Source organism: Morus notabilis, unplaced genomic scaffold (genome assembly GCF_000414095.1).
Source record: "Morus notabilis unplaced genomic scaffold, ASM41409v2 Scaffold2165, whole genome shotgun sequence".
Classification (NCBI taxonomy): Eukaryota; Viridiplantae; Streptophyta; class Magnoliopsida; order Rosales; family Moraceae; genus Morus; species Morus notabilis.
The window spans coordinates 21,099-38,394 of NW_010362940.1; the positions used below are offsets into that span (position 1 = coordinate 21,099).

General features: G+C 35.8%; 2 protein-coding genes across 2 annotated transcripts; both read left to right on the forward strand.

The window, feature by feature from the left end:
- Positions 1 to 452: 452 nt before the first annotated feature.
- On the forward strand, positions 453 to 10,857 carry LOC112092553 (G-type lectin S-receptor-like serine/threonine-protein kinase At4g27290). Its single transcript, XM_024169004.1, has 2 exons — positions 453 to 1,724; positions 10,791 to 10,857. Exons 1-2 carry the CDS (start codon positions 473 to 475, stop codon positions 10,814 to 10,816), a joined length of 1,278 nt encoding a protein of 425 aa, XP_024024772.1. The 5' UTR covers positions 453 to 472; the 3' UTR covers positions 10,817 to 10,857.
- Positions 10,858 to 11,627: 770 nt separating this feature from the next.
- LOC21411363 (G-type lectin S-receptor-like serine/threonine-protein kinase At4g27290) lies at positions 11,628 to 15,526 on the forward strand. The gene is made up of 7 exons (XM_024169003.1): positions 11,628 to 12,913; positions 13,186 to 13,323; positions 13,910 to 14,070; positions 14,198 to 14,408; positions 14,520 to 14,757; positions 14,854 to 15,004; positions 15,111 to 15,526. The coding sequence occupies exons 1-7, from the start codon at positions 11,662 to 11,664 to the stop codon at positions 15,414 to 15,416; spliced, it is 2,457 nt and encodes an 818-aa protein (XP_024024771.1). The 5' UTR covers positions 11,628 to 11,661; the 3' UTR covers positions 15,417 to 15,526.
- Positions 15,527 to 17,296: the final 1,770 nt, after the last annotated feature.

Sequence of the window (17,296 nt, forward strand, 5' to 3'; positions counted from 1 at the left end):
GCAATTTTGAAGAAGTCCAAATAAAAAATTGTTCACAATGTCGTTGATTATCACATTAATGACCAAATACATATGGAGAATTGAGTTAGTTCACAATGGGGTTAATTCATGATTCTCTACAGTATTTTTTCTCATAAAAAACACACGTAAAACAAGAATGATTCTAAATTCATAAATCAAATGTCTCCCTAATATTTCCTTGTCCCAAACATATTCCATTATTTTTTTGACTTTGGGATATCTGCGTGCAAAAATAGTTTATTCCAACTACTTATATTGAAAAACCTCCATAGTAGATCGGTCAAGCTTCCCCATTCAACCGATAAAACTTCCTGGAAGGAGAGACGTTTTAACTAATAAAATGCTTTAAAGAAAAAAAAAGGAGCATGGAGAAGGGCAACATAAGAAAAGTTTGCCTCTCAATATCTAGTCGTACTCTGATTCACTTTCATAAAACGAACTTGCATAATCAATGAAGCACGATGTTGTCAGATTCTTCTTCTTTCTTTTCTGCATCCGCAATTCCTTAGTAGCTGATGACACCATAGAACCAAACCAAACTCTCCAAGACACCGGCCAAACTCTGGTCTCCACCGGGGAAAAATTCGAATTAGGCTTTTTCAGTCCACCGATTTCCAAGAACCGCTACGTGGGAATATGGTTCAAGAATGTTTCAGATCTCACGGCCGTCTGGGTTGCCAACAGAGGCAACCCTCTCACAGACTCGTCTGGTGTCCTCAAAATCACCGAAACCGGAAATATAATAATCCACAGCAACAAAACAGAGGACCCTATATGGTCCTCAAATTCATCAGCAAAAGACCCCACTTTGCAGCTCTTAAACACAGGAAACCTCGTGGTTAAAGATGGCAGTAACGGAAACTATACATGGCAGAGTTTCGATCATCCCTGCGATTCGCTCATTGCGGGTATGAAGCTGGGTAAAGACTTCATTACTGGTCAAAGTTGGAAGCTAACCTCCTGGAACAGCCTCCAAGATCCATCCATCGGAACCTACACATACGAATCAGACCCTCGTAGGCTTCCTCAGGTACTTCTGCTCAAAGGCCAAGATATTGCGTACAGAAATGGGCCATGGGATGGTGTACAAACAGGCGGAGACAATCCTCTCCAGGAAAATGCGGTCTTTAAACCCAGCTATGTTGTGAATGAAACCCATGTCTACTATACCTTCGAAAACGCGGACAATTCCACGGTCACCAGGTTCTGGTTGAATCCATCGGGATCTCCTGGGCAGCTCCGGTGGAACCAAGAGAACGAAAATTGGGTTAGCATCTACACGATGCAGAGAGATCATTGTGACACTTTTGCGCGTTGTGGTCCTAATGGAATCTGTGACAGCAGTGACAACCGTCTAGATTGCCATTGCCCAACTGGTTTTGTTCCAAAAGTACAGGAAGAGTGGGATGCAATGGATTTTACCAGTGGATGTGTGCTAAAGACACGCTTGAACTGTAGCGAAAGCGAGAGGTTCAAGAAGTTCTCTCGGATGAAGTTGCCGTACAATTCGGAATTTACGGTGAACGGATCGGTGGTGAGGAAGGAGGATTGTGAGTTGATTTGTAGGAGAAACTGCTCTTGTGTGGCTTATGCTGTGGCTTGGCTTGCTGGCTGTGTAATCTGGTCTGCGGACTTGCTTGATATGAGACATTTCAGCGATGGTGGACAAGATCTGTATATTAGAATGGCTGCGTCTGAATTTGGTAAGTTTAAATTTGCTTCTCAGTTCTCACTTTTTCAAGTAATTTAGGGTTGTCTTTTCACAACCAAGGAATTTCCTCTTACAATAATTCAAAATCATCTTTTTTATTATAATATTTTTTTTCACGTACACAACTCAAATTCTCAACTTGAGCTGTGAAAAAAAAAGTTTGAAGTACAGAAGAAGTATAATTAAAAATTTATGTTAATTGCAATAAATCTAGTTTTAATTCATTGCTAATGTATTAATCCATTCTGGTGAACTTTGTGTTTTAGGCTTTTGTTTCTAAAAGCCGTTGGATTTTAGCCAAATATACAACTTAAGCAAATCAGACCCGTATAAATTGCCTAAAAACAGATGATAACTCTTTCTTCCTGGGGCAAGGGTTTTGTTGAAAGAATTTTTCGAAGACTAGTAGAAGTTTTGAAATGTCATTGCTAATGCACGTTATTAAATAACTTTTAGAGAAATCTTACAAAAGTCCTTAAAAATATATAGGTCTTAATTTTTACATTATATTCTTAATTAATATTTTTTTTAATTAAATAATTATACTGATAAAAAATATTAATCAAGAACAAAGTTTAAAAATTCATACCCATATAAGTTTTGAAAAAAGTACAGCAATTTTTTATATAATATTATATATACATTATCTTTTACTATAATACACTTTGTTGGAACAAGACCAACTCCAGACCCAAATAACAAGAAACCACATAATCAAATAAAGGAAAAATGAACACCAGAAGTTTACCGAGGTTCGGGGCAATAAATCCCCTACGTCCCCGTTGAGCTATCTCACAAGAGCTTCTTCCACTATTAGAAAGTTGATTACACCCTCAGTCTCACAACAATTACAGAAGAGAACCCACGAACCCTAAGTTCTTGAATCAGAGAAATCCCTAGCCCCAAATTACAGAGAAGATTACCCCACTTGGAATAGAACCCAGAAATCTTCTCAATACCCAACAAAGCTATCGACAGATTCTCTCTCTAGAACTTAGATCACCTCTCGCAGAGTTTTCTCTCTCTCTCTCTGTGTAATCCCAGAAATACAAAGATGAAGAAGTAGTATTCAACAGTACACGTAGCATATATATTAACAAAGAGGAAAGCTATTAATCGGTGAAACCTATCTTCCACGTGTCACAATCCGGTTGTAGACTCCTTTGGCTAAACGCTGCGTTTTTGGCTGCTGAGGGAATGCAATCAACTTTAGACTCGTTGTCGTTTTAGTGGGATTATATCAACAAACTCCACCTTAATCACATAAAACGACAGTGGCCTTTATGGAACGCATCTTGTGAGAATCATGGCTCGACTACCTCAGCTTTAAGTTATCCCTATGCTAAGCAAGTCCAAACATTTTTGGAACTTGCTTGCAGTGACAACTTTGGTAGCCATGTCTGCAGGGTTGTCATATGTGTTGACCTTCTCCAGTTCTATAACTCCTTCTTCAATCTTCTGCCTTACAAAATGCAATCTGACATCGATGTGCTTTGTCTTCTCATGATATACTGGGTTCTTGCACAAATGTATGGCAGATTGGCTATCCGAATGTATTACTAGAGCTGATCTTAGTACCTTTAATTCTTTAAGAAGTCCCTGCATCCAAATCACTTCTTTGAAACCTTCAACCCCTACTATATATTTAGCTTCGGTGCTGGACAGAGCTACTATTGGTTGTAGTTGAGCTTTCCAGCTTATACATCTTCCAGCTAAAGTAACCATGTAGGCTGAAGTAGATCTTCGTTTATCCCTGTCACCTGCAAAATCAGAGTCTACAAAACAATCTAGAGACAAATGATTAGAATTTCTTTTGTAAATGAGACCAATCCTTAAAGTACAGTTTACATATTTTAGTAACCATTTGATTGCTTGCCAATGTTCTTTTCCAGGATTGGACATATACTTACTTAGTACACTTACTAGTATGCTAAATCTGGTCTAGTATAGATCATTGCATACATAAATGATCCTACTGCACTAGAATAGGGAATATTGGCCATATTCAACCTTTCTTCTTCTGTCTTTGGTGACTGATCTGCCGAGAGTTTGAAATGGCCTGCTAGAGGAACTTTCACAGCCTTTGATTGGTTCATTGAGTACTTTTGAACTACTTTCCTTAAGTAGTTTTCTTGATATATGCACAGCTTGTAATTGTTCCTATCTCTCCTTATGTCTATTCCCAAAATCCTTTTAGCATTTCCCAAATCTTTCATTTCAAACTCAGAGCTTAACATTTTCTTCACTTCATTAATCACCTTGATGCTTGAGCTGGTAATGAGCATATCGTCTACATAGAGTAGTAAGTACACTGTCTGTTTTGTTCCAGCTTCTTTGAAGTGCAGGCACGAGTCATACTCACTTCTTTGAAAGCTAGCTTTAGTGACAAATTGATCAAAGCGTTTGTACCATTGCCTTGGTGATTGTTTTAGTCCATACAAGGACTTTTTCAGCAAGCAGACTTTGTCATTCCCCTGGTTAATCTCAAATCCTAGTGGTTGACTCATATAGATGATCTCATTTAAATCCCCATGTAAAAACGCCGTTTTCACATCCATTTGTTCTAGTTTCCAATCATTCAAGGCTACTAGGGCTAGAACAGTTCTAATGGTTTTATATTTCACTACAGGTGAGAAAATTTTTGTGTAATCAACTCCCTCTACCTGTGTAAAACCTTTAGCAAGTAACCTAGCCTTGAATCTTCTTGGTTCTGCTGCAGTGACTCCTTCTTTTAGTTTGAAAATCCACTTACAGTCCACAGGTTTCTGCTTTACTGGTTTGTTCACCAAAACCCAGGTTTTATTCTTAATCAGGGACTGCATCTCTTCATGCATGGCTGCCTTCCATTTATCTGCATCCGGACTGTTCATTGCTTCGAAATAGTCCTTGGGTTCCACTTCCTGCAAGTTTTCAGCTGTATTCAAAGCATATGTAATCATGTTACCTCCAGTGTACCTTTCAGGTGGCTTGATAGTTCTTTTCTGCCTGTCTCTTGATAGGAGATATTGATCTAGATTTCTAGATGTGTGCCTGTGATCCTATGCTATATCTGGTTCAGGTTCCTGATTCTCCTGAGGTGTGTGTTCAGTTTGGGAATTCGGGAGATCATCATCAGGTTGAGGGAATGTCTGATTATTTTCTTTTGGTTTCTCCACCTCAAACTGAAGCTCCTGTGTTGTAGATGATCCTGTTCCTGCAGAGATAGGAGAACTAGCACTATCTTGTTTTTCTTTCACATATGGCATATGATTCTCATTAAAAATAACATCTCTACTTATTATAATTTTGAAATTGGGACCATTCCTAACACATAGCCTGTATCCCTTAACACCTTTAGGATATCCTAGAAAGATGCATGGGACTAATCTAGGATCTAATTTTCCTTCCCTCTGATGTGCATTAGCAGCACATCCAAAGACCTTTAGGTTGCTTAAATTTGGAGGTTTGCCATTCCAGCATTCCTCAGGGGTCTTTAAATCAATGGGTTTGTAGGGAGACCTATTAATTAGGTAGCAAGCTGTTGTAGCAGCCTCTCCCCAAAACGGTTTAGGCAGGCCTGTAGTAAATAACATGCATCTTACTCTCTCCATGAGAGTTCTATTCATCCTCTCAGCTATCCCATTTTGTTGGGAGGTCTTTTTCACTGTCCTATGTCTCAAAATACCCCTTTCTTTACAAAAGTTAGTAAAGATTTCATGACAGAATTCCATACCATTGTCTGTTCTTAGGGCTTTTAACTTCCTATTAGTTTGATTTTCTACTAGGGCTATCCATTGTTTAAATTTATCAAAACAAGCATCTTTAGATTTTAAAAGATAAACCCAAACTTTCCTAAAGAAATCATCAACTACGGAAAGAAAATACCTGGAACCTCCATGCGTGGGAATTCTTTCTGGCCCCCATAGATCGGCATGGACATATTCTAGAGGCCCCTTTGCTCTGTAGGAGGATGATATGAATTTCAGTCTATGTTGTTTGCCTAGGACACATTGTTCACAGAAGTCCAAGTGCCCAATCTTGTCCTTTCCCGGCATTCCCTGCTTGCTGAGTTCTTGCAGACCCCTTTCACTCACATGCCCCAATCTTTTGTGCCAGATTGTTGCATTTTCTCTGTCTTTAATGGTAGTGGCTGCAGTGCCGGTTATAGCGGTTCCCTAAAGCACATAAAGGCCTTAATGCTCATCTCCCTTTAGAATCACAAGAGAGCCTCTTAGGACCTTCAATACTCCACCTTCAGCTTTGTAAGAAAAACCAGCATCGTCTAGTGCCCCTAACGAAATTAAGTTCCTCCTCAACTCGGGGATCTGCCTAACATTCTTCAAAACATGAGATGTCCATTTGTCAACTTTAGTGTGATTGACCCAATGCCCGTGACTGTACATGAATTATTGTTCCCCATTAGAACCTTCCCTCCATTTATTTCTTCATTTTCTGAGAACCATATCCTACTAGGGCACATATGGTAAGTACAACCAGAGTCTAAGATCCATTCATCCTTACATTGACTGGTTGTGACAGTTAACATCTCAGAACTATCATAGCCATCCACTTGATTTGCTGAGGTAGTATCTCCATCCCCTGATTTATGTTCTAACTGCTTATTTTTCCATTCTTTACAGAATCTCTTGATATGGCCAATCTTGTTACAGTAGTAACATTTTCTTTGGCCTTGTCTTGACTTAGATCTAGAATTTGGCCTAAACTTAGGCTTACTGTTATCTCTTCTAGTTTGTCTTCCCCGAGAAAATAGACCCTCGTCTCCATGAGTATCCTTTCTTTGAGACATCTCCATTTTGATTTCTAGATCTCGTGACCTCAAAGTAGATAAAACATCATCAAGGCTAAGGCTATCTCTGCCATATTTAATGGCATTTTTCACCTCCCTAAAGGTCTCAGGCAAAGAGATTAAGAGAATTACAGCTTGGTTTTCTTCTTCTACCCTTTCACCAATATTTGCTAAATCTATGACAATTTTATTAAAATCATCTAGATTTTTCTCAAGACTTTTACTGGTATCCATCTTAAACCCCAAAAGGCTTTCCTTGAGATAAATCTTATTAGTAAGAGATTTTGTCATATGAAGTTGCTCAAGTTTGAGCCATTCCTTCGCAGTCGTGTCCTCCTCATTGACTTGCCTCAGGATGTTATCTACTAGGTAAAGGATTATTGTTGAGTAGGCGATCTCTTGCATCTCGTCTTTCTCTTCATCCGTTGCCTTTACATCTTTCATATCTCCCAAGGCCTTGGCCACCTTCTGCTGAACTAGAATGGCCCTCAATTTCTTCCTTTATAGGCCAAAATCTCCGGTGCCGTCAAACTTCTCCAGTTCAAATTTCGCTGTCCCCATCCTAGAGAAAATTCCTTCAAGATTCTCGAATCAAGAATCTCCGATTACTTCTTGAGTCTTCACCGATCGGAAATACAACCGTCGGCTCTGATACCACTGTTGGAACAAGACACTTTTTGTGGACCGTACATATTCTGTACTTTTCTTTTAATTTATTCGAAACCAATTGCCTTCTACTTTATGCTTATCTTTTGATTACCTTTTAGCTATGTTTACAACACATGAAAAAGAAAAGGTAAAGTTGTGTTTTTCTTTCTCATTTAACTATTTGTTTACTTATCAAATTAAGAATCATAGTTTGATACGGGTCCCACACATTATAGAAAATGGAAAAGGAAATACCAACCCTTGAGCCTCCGGGTAATGATTTCCTGTTAAAGATAATGAAGGCAAATTTAGTTTTGCACCTTTAATAAGTTCACAGGTTAGAAGCCAATGACTATTAATTATGGAAAGAGCATTTAAATAATTACATTGATAAAGTTAAATCCTCACTCTCTTATAAAAGGTGGATCCTACATGAGTCCCACAAGTATTGGGGTCCACCAAGTATTGGGGTCCACTCTCTCGCAGAGAGTGTGGAGATATATTCCTATAGAGTTATGCAACATTTTTCTTTAAACTATGACTACAACAATTTTCTCTGTTTTGTGTTAGAGCTAGTGAAGCATCTAGGGGGAGTTTAGTCGTCAGATTTCACCAATGTAGATTGGTCACTTTTTTGTCGTCGTTGTTTTCCAATGCAAGGATTAATTTATCTAACCATACAAAAGCTTGCCAAATAACTCTGAAAAAGTCTTAAGGAAAATTGTTCACATATTTTCATTGATCACGTTGATAAATTTGGTTGGAGACGTGATTTTCCTAATGTCTTCGTCTTAGACTTTTTCAACGGATGGCACTATTCCTAGCTCGCAAGCGTTTTATAGCTTTTCCTTCCTAGGGCGTGATAATGTCACTGTTCTCTTGACAAAAACAAAAGTATTGTTTTATCTGGAAAAGGAAAACAAAATAATTGTATCGTTGACAAAATTACTGAAATGACTGAAAAAATTTTAAAATTAAATAATGTAATTTACGTATTTAAGTTAAAGATTTTTCATGTTATATTTTATGATTAAAGAATTTATAGAATTAATATCAATATTTTAAAATTTTATAGTAAATTTTATGTTAAGTTCATTTGTTATGATCAAGTAAATTCGGTTGATAATTCTCACCGCAGTTTAAGACGGAAAAAAATTTAATCCATGAATAGCTTGAGAATTTTAATTATAAGAATTTTTTTAGCATAGTATGATATTAGTAGCATGTCGAGAAATGCTCTAACATTCGAGAAATTCTTAATTGCCGAACAGTTAAATCGAAGTCACGCGAATACCAAAAAATGCTATCTAAGACAACGTCGGTAATAGTATCATTTCCAAGATATAATAAAGAAAAAGTAAAGTCTAGATTTTAAGTAGTTTAGAAAAAAAATATTTAAGACTTGAAACAATCCGAAAGTTTTTCGTGATTAAGAATTTAATTCGATATTGAATTATCCAGGGATTAGTATCAGACTGTAAATTTTCTAATTAACTTAGCTTAAGAAACTTAATCAAGAGCTAAAGCAAGATTAGGCAAAAGTCTATAAGTAGAACCTAAATAAACCAAGCACCACTTTTCTCCCATTTGCTCTCATTATTCTCTCTTATTCCCAAACAAAACCGCCCCTCTAGTCCTCAAATTTTCTTCCACTCTTCTAATTCCAAGACATTAGCAAACCTTAGAGGAAGAAGAAGGTGATCAAAGAGGTTAGGAGGTGTCAATTTATATTGGTCTTTAAGGGTAAACCTTAACCTCTCCTTCTTTTTTAGTAAAGTTTAAGTTTGAGAATCCATTGATGTAATTTGTGGTTCTTGAGGAAATAGTTTGTAATAAGGGTGTGTGACTTTTATGGTAGTTTTGTATGTTTTGAGGTTATCTTGGTTGGTTGTGTATGGTATGTTTATGTTTAGTCTAATTTTTTACATGATTTAAGTTAATTTTTGGTTTAGAACGTTTAAACTTGTAAACAAGCATTATAAAGCGAGATTTTTTAGTTACTCTAAGCTTAAAGTTGTAGTTCTCAATGTTTAGAACGCTTTTATGTGATTGTGAAAAAAAAAACCCAGTTTTAGCCCTAAATACAAGTTTTAAGTCGTTTTTCAAAACATAGCAAAGCTGTCCAAAATTGTTTAAAAAACTGGGCAGCAACTATTTGCAGCCAAACGGGCCCTTTAGAGGCCGAATCGCAGTTTTCTCACCACACAAAAATTTTAGATCTCGACGAGGCGAAAAATTTTTTGTGCGGAATAGATTTTTAAAATCCAACTCTAAAATATAGCAAAACACAGATTTCAGAAACTACACAGTTTTAACCAGACAAAATTAAAATTGTTTTGGTTTTTAACGAAAAAGTTCATCAAAGAACCCTAGACGTGATTTTCAAAAAATATGATAATTTCATATTTCGTTTTAACGGAATATATTCTTAAAGAGAGTTTTTAAAAAATAAAAATAAAAAAGTCCCTAAGACAGTTTTACGGTAAATTTACAAACTAATAGTAAAAAGACTAATCTCAATAGTTTCAAAAGTAATAGCGTCAGTTATCGATAACAATTTTATTTAGAACTGATAATGGAATTTTGGTACTTGTAATTCCTTTTTTAATACAAAACTTCGGTAACGGTTTCTTTTAAAACCTTAGCAGTTTTTAAGAAAACATCCAAAAGGAGACTTACGAGCTCTATATGTAGGCCCTTAGACTTACAATGTTAGATGCGGGTCCAACGCCCGTATTAATTCAAGAACCCCCGCTCAAGTCTAAATTTTGATGGTCTAGTGTTAGAACGCTTTAATTAAGTCTCTAGGCTGAATTGAGCCTTAATACTAGAATGAGCTCAATAAGATAATTTATGAAGATTTAGCTGCTATATTAGATAATTGATTATCAACCTAAGCATGTGTATGTTAAGGGCAATTAAGAAAAAATAAGATTTTGAGGATTTAATAAGCTAATCCTTATAATAAATTTTTATGATCCTTTAATAAAAAGTAAAACATGTCTTAAGAAAAGGATTAGATTCCTTTATAAGTGTGCTAAATTAAAATAGTAAATGATAGTTAATCTCACACTCTTAATGGGTATCCGTTTTCAGATATAAGCAAGTAAGAGAATAGATTGTTAGGCAATTAGTGAATTCCAGCTCTGTGAAATAAGTAAGTAGGAATCTCACCTACAATATGAATAGATTTTAAAAAAATGTTACACATAATATAAATGCATGTTTATGCTTTGTGTTATAGTATGCAATGTCATGCCATAATTTATACACCTTAATAAGTCCAGTGAAACTTATAAGAATAATATCAGTTGAGTGTTGTACCAGCCTTCGCGAGAGAGGTAATTAAGACTCCATGAGGGAGATAAAAAGATAATAAGGTAAATCACGGTGTCGTTGGGGACCTTGCAAACCCTAACTTCCTGATGATTGCGAGCAGATGGTACGAGCACTCGGGTCCATCAGTTAGTAAGATAAGATGAGAAAATAAGAGTTTAATAAGACATGATCATAATTAAGCATAACTGGCTCATGCATATTTATTCATGTGAACTTCCAGTTGTTTTACGAGAGATAGTTCCCACTTACTGAGCAAAAGCTCATTATAAAATATTTATACTGTAGGTAAGCAACATGTACCTAATACTTGATGGACTGACGACAAAGCGGCGGACGAACGGTGTGGAGATCGAGAAATAAATACTACTCGCAATTATTTTCGCAAATAATTTTTGATAATATAATAAATAATTTTACTAATTATGATTCTGGAACTATATGTTATATAGTTATGTTAATTATGACTGCTAAGCATGTGTAAATAAGTCAAACTTAAGGAACAAGTGTATACATATATGTGCTATGAAAGATGAATATGTTAAGGTATTAATATTTTGTTATAACCGAGAAAACAATTCAAAATTGTCGTTTACTTATAGTAATTTTTTTTTTTTTTTAAAAAACGTTCTGCATATTTTAATAAATTTTAATAAATATATGTTAAAGTCACGTATTTAGCTTCGTCACAACAACAATGACAAAGCAAAATTTATTCACTCCAGTTCATTCATTTTTTTTTCTTTTTTCAAAGTACTAACAATATTATAATCAGTATGGGATTACAAGTAACTTGTCATCGCCTGATACCCTTGTCCCAACTATATTATAATCAGTTTGGGATTACAAGTAACTTTAGAATCTGCAGGTAACAATAATTCCACACTTTTGGTATAAAATAAAAAAATAAAAAAAAATAAAAAACAAAAAAAAAACAAAAGAAAAAGATAAAGCTTGTATAGGTAATTCCACACTTAGATATACAATAAAAGTCCAACACCCACAAAGTCAAAAGGAAAACAAAATTGGTACATAATAGACCAGTCAAAGTTACTCTTCCCGATAAAACTTCGGAGAAGGAGAGAAGTTTCTACTTATCATATAAAAGCCTTGCTTCGCGTTGTACTCTGATTTGCTTCCATTTAACAGTACAAAACCAATGAAGTTCGTTGTAATATTGTTCTTCTCTCTTAGTTTCTGCATCCACTATTCTTTGGCAGTTGATGACACCTTAAAACCAAACCAAACTCTCCAAGACACCGGCCAAACTCTGGTCTCGACCGGGGCAAAATTCAAATTAGGCTTTTTCAGCCCACCGAATTCCAAGGACCGCTATGTAGGAATATGGTTCAACAATATTGCAGAACTCACACCCGTCTGGGTCGAAAACAGAGACAACCCTCTCACAGACTCGTCGGGTATCTTCAAAATCACCGAAACCGGAAACATAGTAATCCTCAGCAACAAAACGGAGAACCCCATATGGTCCTCAAATTCATCAGCGAAAGACCCAACTTTGCAGCTCTTAAACACAGGAAACCTCGTGGTTAAAGATGGTGACAGTGGAAACTACGCGTGGCAGAGTTTCGACGATCCCTGTGATTCGCTCATAGCAGGTATGAAGCTGGGTTGGGACTTCAAAACTGGTCAAAATTGGAAGCTGAACTCCTGGAACAACCTCCAAGATCCATCCACCGGAATCTACACGTACGAACAAGACCGTAACGGGATTCCTCAGTATCTTCTACGTAGAGGCCAAGACATCCTGTACAGAAATGGTCCTTGGGATGGTGTTCGATCAGGCGGCGACGCAACTCCCGCGCGAGAGCAATCATTCTTTATACCCAAATATGTTGTCAACGAAACCCATAACTACTATACCTTCGACAACGCCGACAATTCCACGCTTACCAGGTTCTATTTGAATGCATTGGGATCCCCATCCCAGCAAAGGCGGGACCACACGACCGCCAGTTGGGTTCTCACCTTCGCGGTGCAGAAAGAGGATTGTGACACGTTCGCACGTTGTGGTCCTAATGGCATCTGTGTCGAGAGTGAGAGCTCTGTTTGCCATTGCCCAACCGGGTTTGTTCCAAAAGCACCAGAAGCCTGGGCTGCAGGGAATTCAAGCAGCGGCTGCATACTGAAGACGAGCTTCAACTGTAGCGCCAACGAGGGGTTCAAGAAGTTCTCTAAGTTGAAGTTGCCGTACAATTCGGAGTTTACGGTGAACGGAACGGTGGTGAAGAAGGAGGAGTGCAAGTTGATTTGTAGGAGAAAATGCTCTTGCGTGGCTTATGCTGTAGCTAAGGTTGGTGGGTGTGTGGTGTGGTCTGGGGAGCTGTTTGATATGAGACGTTTCAGTGTTGGCGGGCAAGATGTGTATATTCGAATGGATGCTTCTGAATTGAGTAAGACCTAATTACCCTCCTCTGCTAGAACATGGCCATTTTTTTTTCTTAATACTCTCAACTTGATTTAATCATGTTTTGCTTTGTGTTGAAGTGCTTCAGTTTTGGATCTCTGATTTAATCAGGTTTGTGTTGAAGGAGGAGTTGTTATTTTTGTTCTAATCCAACCGCCATTAGCCCCTTTGATTGCATTATTTTAAGATCAGAAATTGTTATTTTCTTACTCCTAATTAATGTATTAATTTGTCAATCTAATCTGCTACGGTTCACAGAATCCGATGAGAATGAAAAAAAAAGGGCTGTGATCATCGCAGTGTCAGTTGTCTCAGGGTTTGTTCTGTTGTTTTTGATGGGAGGGTACATCATGAGGAAGAGGAGGAGGGCCTCCCGCTCACACATAAGCCAATTTGGTACAATAATTTTCTTACTTTTCTTTTTTCTTTTAATGGAAATATCTTTAGTCAATAGTCATGACAATCTGGTTATCTAACTAATTCCGCCTACCACATTTGATTAAATATATATTAAATATAATAAAACATCTATCATAATAAATAAAACAGTTAAACTATTGGTATTGACTAAAGAATAAGGAAGAATTCTACCGGAATAAAAGATCACAAGACCTCTCGCTCGGATGAAAGAACGAATGAGTTTGAGATAAGTTGAAATCAGTAAAGAATTAGCAAATTTTTTAGTTAGAAAAAATGTGTCGAAATCAGTGAAGAACAATGTTTTCTTTATTTTTTGGTCCAAGCAATATTCCCTCCCTGACGTCTCCGTAAATATAATGCTGACATTCAGTAGAAAATCAATTTTTATATTTTAACGCTGCCTCTAAATTATAGTTGATAATTTCTTTTCCGTTGAATACAATAGTTGCTCAAAACAGAAAATGTATCATGTGGTATTGAATTGATCTAGTTAAAGGATGCACTACTTTTTTATGCGTATGTGTTTTTATGTTTCAGTACTTTATTTTCATTATTTTTTCAGATAACGCAGCAACCAATTCAAATGAACATGAACATCCTATTCTTCTAGAGGAAGACGTAGATCAGCTACCTTCATTTGGCCTGGATATCATTGCCAATGCTACTGACAACTTCTCCTCCACAAACAAAATTGGAGAGGGCGGTTTTGGTCCGGTTTACAAGGTATTTCATTGTCAAATGAAAAATCTTATCTCTTTCTATGAGTTTTTCCCCTCTCTCTTTATATATATATATATATATGTATGTATGTATATATGTATGTATGTGAAAAAATTGATCTATTATACAGGGAATGCTTCCAACTGGAGAAACAATAGCAGTGAAGAGACTTTCTAGAGATTCTGGACAAGGCCTTCCAGAGTTCAAGAATGAGGTGGTTTTAATTGCAAAGCTTCAACATTGGAATCTTGTGAGGCTGTTGGGATGTTGTATTGAAGGAGAAGAGAGGATGTTGATCTATGAGTATATGCCCAATAAAAGCTTGGACTTATATATATTCAGTTAGCTACCCCTAATCCATCTTGAGTTTTTTTTTTTATGTTTTTTTTTTTATGTTTGTTATGGTGTCTTTAATTGGTTGAGTAAAATATTTGTCATGTGAATTGACACAGATAAAACAAGGGGTAATGCACTTGATTGGCCGAAGCGGTTTGATATTATAGTGGGAATTGCTCGAGGCCTTCTTTATCTTCACCGAGATTCAAGGTTGAGAATTATTCATCGAGATCTTAAGGCTAGCAATATCCTCTTAGATGATGAGATGAATCCTAAGATATCAGACTTCGGCATGGCAAGAATATTTGGAGGTGACCAAAATGAAGTAAATACTAAAAGAGTAGTTGGAACATAGTAAGTTTCCATTTCTCGCTTATTATTCTTATATACTTGTTAAACCATTTTGTGATGCATCTCTTTATTTATTTATTTATTTTTGTTTTAATGCAGTGGTTATATGTCTCCGGAATTTGCAATAGATGGGCACTTTTCGGTGAAATCTGACGTCTTTAGCTTTGGTGTCATGGTTTTGGAGATTGTAAGTGGGAAGAAGAATAGAGGATTTGAACATCCTGATCATGAGCTTAACCTTTTGGGACATGTGAGTTGTGACTAATTAGTTAATCACTTTTCTATTTTGCCTTGTTTACCATGTCTTAATTTCTAACTCCCATGCTAATTTTGAAATTAATTTTGGGGAGTTTTAGGCATGGAAATTGTGGAATGATGGCAGACCAATGGAACTTATTGATATATTGATGGAGAACGTTCCTGTATCAGAAGTGTTGAGATGCATCCAAGTTGGTCTATTGTGTGTACAAAAACGCCCGGAAGATAGACCCCTAATGGCATCTGTCCTCTTCATGCTAGATAGCGAAAATGCTTCACTGCCACAACCTAAACAACCTGGATTTTACACTGAAAGAACTTTCACAGAGACTGATTCCTCATCGTCATTGAATAAGCAAAATATTTCTACGGAAATAACTATTACAATATTAAAGGGTAGATAAAATAAATAAATAGGAGAAAAGACGTATTTTTTTTTTCTTTTTGTGTTACAATATCTATAATATTTTTTATGTCTTATGTACTGTCTATTAATAATAGCCAATCAAATGAAAACAACACTTTTTTTTATTAGTTTTATAAATGCAAGGGATATTTTAAACTAGAGCCGCGGCCCTATTTCTGGAAAAAGTGTGTTTGGTTGCTGAAAATTCCAGTGTTGCCCCTACAGCTCCAAGACTTTAAATAGGATATTTTAGGGTTGTTTTAGGGCCCTTTTACCATCAGAGAATTGAAGAGAGAACATGTTACGATGACGGAGAACATGCTTAAGACAATTGTAAGGATGTTTTTAAGTTTCATTGTGTTCTAAATTTTCTAATCTACGGCTACGATGTAGCCGAATAATGATTTTTTGAAATTTTCAATTACTATTAGGCGAAATATTATTTTCCCTAATTGAGTATTCATCACTATGCTTAATGCTTCTAATTAACTGATCACTGATTGGACGATCGGTTAATCATAATAGAATTAAAAGGGGAATTATGTGTCGAGTTTATTGTAATGAATAGATTGCATGTTAAATAGGAATACACTTACATAGTTTGTGTTGTCCTTACATGAAAATTTATGAATGTTAATGATTTTTTAATTATTGTAATTCACAAAGGAATATTAGCAATTAAGAGATTTTTGGTGTAACTCTAAAAGGGCATCAAATAAATTAAAGTTTTTCAACTATAAACTAAGATAATAATTTGAGACTGATTAAATAGATGATTCAAAACTGATTGGAGTGGGGAAATCGAAAACCCTAGAGCTTTTTATTATTGGTTTTCTTTGCTTCATAATTGTGTTAATTTAGTTTAATTATTTCATCTTAATTTTATTTTCAGTTTGTTCACATAAAATTTACACAATTATGGTAATTAATATAAATCAGTTCTCTAAGATGATACTTGTATTTATAAAATTTTATTACTTGACAACGATAACGTACACTTGTGTTTACGAAAGTTCGTAATATCTAACGGTCAAAAACTGATCCTATCTGAGAGAATCTCTTGTTCTTAATCAATATTGTTAAGGAAAATTCAAAAACACCAAAGAACAGAGAAGATATATAGGGGGGAAAAAATAAAGACCAAAGCATCCAGATCATGAAAGTTGATGTATTCAAAGACAAGAAACGATTTAGTGTAATGACTAATGAATTATGAGTCCTCCAAGATTGTTGCAATTATTTAAAACTTAGGATCCATTGACTTTAGGTATGTGACGACCCTCCTATGAGGCCGCCACTGTAACTTAAACTTTAACTTGTACTTACTGGGGTTTCTTAAAATTTGCGGAACATTTTTTTTTAATATAGGAAAGAATACTTTCATAATTTGTAACAATAATTTCAAATAAGTGAATCACTAAATTTCTTAAAGCTTTTCTTAATTTCAGTTAAGATAAAACGTTTTAAAAATATCTTTCAAACAGAGCAGCATTTGAACTCTTATTTCAAATGCTCTTTAAAAGCCTTTCTAAAACTAGCCAATTCAATCGGGCCATTTAATTTTGACTTTAAAACGGATTTCGTGAGAAATCTTAAATTCAAGTACATCTTAAAGCCCTTTTAAAATCAATCATTTAAATCGTCATGTTTAAAATTTATTTATTTGTTGCATGCTCTGTTGCAACGTTCTAAAACTTAAATACTCAAAACGAGGGTTGTTAGCTACAACCTCGGTTTCCTTAACATACATATGTACCTATACTTTTTAAACATACATGCTTGAAACCTTTAAATCATATATACATATACATGATTTTTCTTAAACTTACTGCGGAAGATAACTGCGTGAGCGGTATCCATTCCCATCTCCACCATTCG